This window comes from Ptychodera flava, chromosome 2 (genome assembly GCF_041260155.1).
Source record: "Ptychodera flava strain L36383 chromosome 2, AS_Pfla_20210202, whole genome shotgun sequence".
Classification (NCBI taxonomy): Eukaryota; Metazoa; Hemichordata; class Enteropneusta; family Ptychoderidae; genus Ptychodera; species Ptychodera flava.
In genome coordinates this window covers 45,926,559-45,929,623 of record NC_091929.1, presented here as the reverse complement: position 1 = coordinate 45,929,623, position 3,065 = coordinate 45,926,559, and the positions used below count along the sequence as shown (strand labels likewise).

At 37.7% G+C, this 3,065-nt stretch overlaps 1 protein-coding gene across 1 annotated transcript; it reads right to left on the bottom strand.

Moving 5' to 3' along the window:
- Positions 1 to 2,011: 2,011 nt before the first annotated feature.
- LOC139150500 (uncharacterized) lies at positions 2,012 to 2,650 on the bottom strand. The gene has a single exon (XM_070722918.1). It carries the CDS (start codon positions 2,648 to 2,650, stop codon positions 2,012 to 2,014), a length of 639 nt encoding a protein of 212 aa, XP_070579019.1.
- Positions 2,651 to 3,065: the final 415 nt, after the last annotated feature.

The window sequence follows — 3,065 nt, the reverse complement described above, 5'->3', positions numbered from 1 at the left end:
TTTGGAGAAATCAACAAAAAGACAGTAAAGTTTCCCACGTCTGATACTCAGGTATTTTTGGATAATAGCATGTAAAACAAAAATATTATCTATGGTACTGTGATTCTTTCGGAATCCAGCTTGACAATCAGAAATTATGTTTGTTTTATCTGACCACTTGGTTAGTCTACTATTTAAAATGGAGGTAAAAATTTCCCCAGAACATTGAGGAGAGATATACCCCTATAATTATTGACATCAGTTTTTACACCTTTCTTAAATAATGGGATGACAATTGCAACAGTCCACTCAGAAGGAAAGTTTCCCGAATTGAAAATAAAGTTGAAAATTTCAACTAAAACAGGTAAAATAACGTCAGCTGCATATTTGTAAAACTCAACAGGTAGTCCATCTGGACCAGGAGCTTTACCTGATTTCATTTTCTTTAAGCAAATCAAAATTTCATTCTCAGATATTGGGCTATTCAGAATATCATTGACGTCATCATATACGTCATCGTCTACTTCCCTTAGATCTGAATACAAGTTTATCTCTTCTTCTACAGAATGCAAAAACTCTACATCCCCTTGAGTGACATCATGACATTCTTGATACAATGAACTGAAATAATCATACCACTCATGAATACTAATATCACTGGATGTATATCCTCCCTTACTTCTTAAAACAGATTTCAAAATTGACCAAAATTCAGATGAATTCCCTGTTGCAGCAACTCGAAATTGGTTTCTAACTCTGTCTTGATAATCCTGTTTTCTGCATTTGCAAGTTTGTTTGAATTTCTTATCTAGCATTTTTATAATCAGCCAATGCAATCGTTGACCCAGTCTGTCTGAAAATTTTTAATTTGTCATACACCAATCGTTTTGCTTTCTGACAGGGAATTCCAAACCAAGATGGCTGTCTAATCAGTTTCGGATTTCGTGGTTTTTGCTGGCGACCATCAGCACCTGCCATCTGGAGCGCTTCGTTAATTTTCAAAATAGCACTATTTGTATTTGGTAAACTGTTTCTTGATTCCTCAAGAAGATTCTGTACATGAATAGAAGTGATTTTTTCTTTGAAAGATTTACTGCATTGCTCTGACATGTGATAACGAATAGAGTGTGAACGGTCATTGACACAGGTTTTGCTCTTTTGAGTGTAAGCTTTTGCACAATGAATATAACAGCTGACAGGAAAATGGTCCGATTCTATCCTGGAGAGAATATCGAACCGGTTTACATAATTGAAAAGCTCTGGTGACATCATTATATAATCAACCACACTGCAACCTTGTGAGGTTATGCATGTCACATTACCAACCTTGTCATTGGCAAGTCGACCATTAACAATATGTAAATTAAAATTTTTACAGATGTTAAGTAAGCATTTGCCAGCCTCATTCAAAATCAAATCTTTTGAATTTCTCGGAATGTGAAAACTGGATGGGTTATACATCATGTACATAGAATCTTCAAAAGGAAGGTGGTCAATAGTGTCATCCAAAATGAAGTCAGCCTCCGTGCCCGTCCTGGCATTGAAATCACCTCCCACTATAACATAACTATCTGAATGTACAGTATATAAATGCAGCAACTGATTTTCAAAATTGTCAAGTCTATCTAAAATACATTCTGGACGGAAATAGCAGCACCCAAACAACACATCTTTATCGAAATGAAATAAATTTTATCTAAATTAACAAAAATACAATTTTCCAGATTGCAAGCTACTTTTTTGACATTTCGGGCGATACTTTTCTTGATATAAAGAGCTGTACCGCCACTTGGTCTCCCTTTAGAACTACAACGAGAGGCTGGATATGTGTATACAACGTAGTTATCCAAAAAATCAACCTTGTCTTTATCTGTACAGAATGTTTCGATTAAACCAATTATGTCATAATTAGAACACAAAGCAATAAATTCAGAATTTTTCACCTTAGATTTTAGACCTCTAATGTTCCACACTAGAATTGAAATATTCGACTGGTTTGGACCTTGGCCACCTCCCTAGCGCGTAGACTGTCTTATTGGGCAAACTTCTCCGGAATTTTCATCAACTTGATAAATTGTTTGGTGCCTTCTTCGTTGATGCACGTGAGCTTGTCATAACGGATGAATGTTTTTAAAGCCGGGTTTTCTTCAAGTAGAGATCTCCGGAACATCAGGAGCTTGGAACGAATATTTCTCATTCGTTTGGAGAAGTCTTCACTAATGCTGATGTTACTGTTTTTCAGTTTGTTGGCATTTCGTAGAACATTGGATTTGTCCTTGAATTTGACGAACATAGCGATAATTGGCCGGGCTCCTCGTATCAACGGTGCATTTGTTATACGATGTACTCTTTCGAATTCGATATCTTCAGTAATTTCCAGGTTGTTTTTCAGTACAGATTTAACTTTTTTCTCAGATGTGTCCCAGCTCTCATTTGTGCCGTCTTGCTCGATGCCATAAAACACGAGATTATTTCTTCTTCCTCTATTTTCCAGGTCGTCATTTGCACGTTTAAGCTGGTTATTTTCTTCTCGTAATTCATCTAGTGTTGTTTTCAGTCCAGCGAATGTACTAGGGTTGGCTTCCATTTCTGTCATTTTCGTTGTGTTTTGTTTTAGTTGTTCGCGGAATTCAGACATTTCGTCCTCAATGTTGTCCACTCTGTTCTGCATTACTTCTAACTTTTCGTGTATGTGCTGAGATTCCGTTATTAGTCTGTCAAGTTTCTCATCGATACCTGTAATATCGGCCTTGTAGCCAGTTCCGTTCCTGGACCAGTAGTTGTACCTGCTGACCTTAGTATGGGTCCGGGATTTCTCTCAACATTTCCAGCAATGACTAGCAGGCTAACCAGACAGAGCTTGATGGAGAGTGACACCTGGCTGTTCAACAAAGGTATGACGAGGGCGGCCATCTTGGGTACTTTCCTCTGCCTGTCTGGGTCGCCACCGGCAAATCCGCCAATTTTAGCTCGATACTGCTCAAGACCTACACCCATCTTGTTTCAAAAAGGCCAGCTGTGTGTTATCAATGCATCTATGTTGAAAGCTTACTTGAGTCCCAAAACACAAACTGCTATTTCAAGAA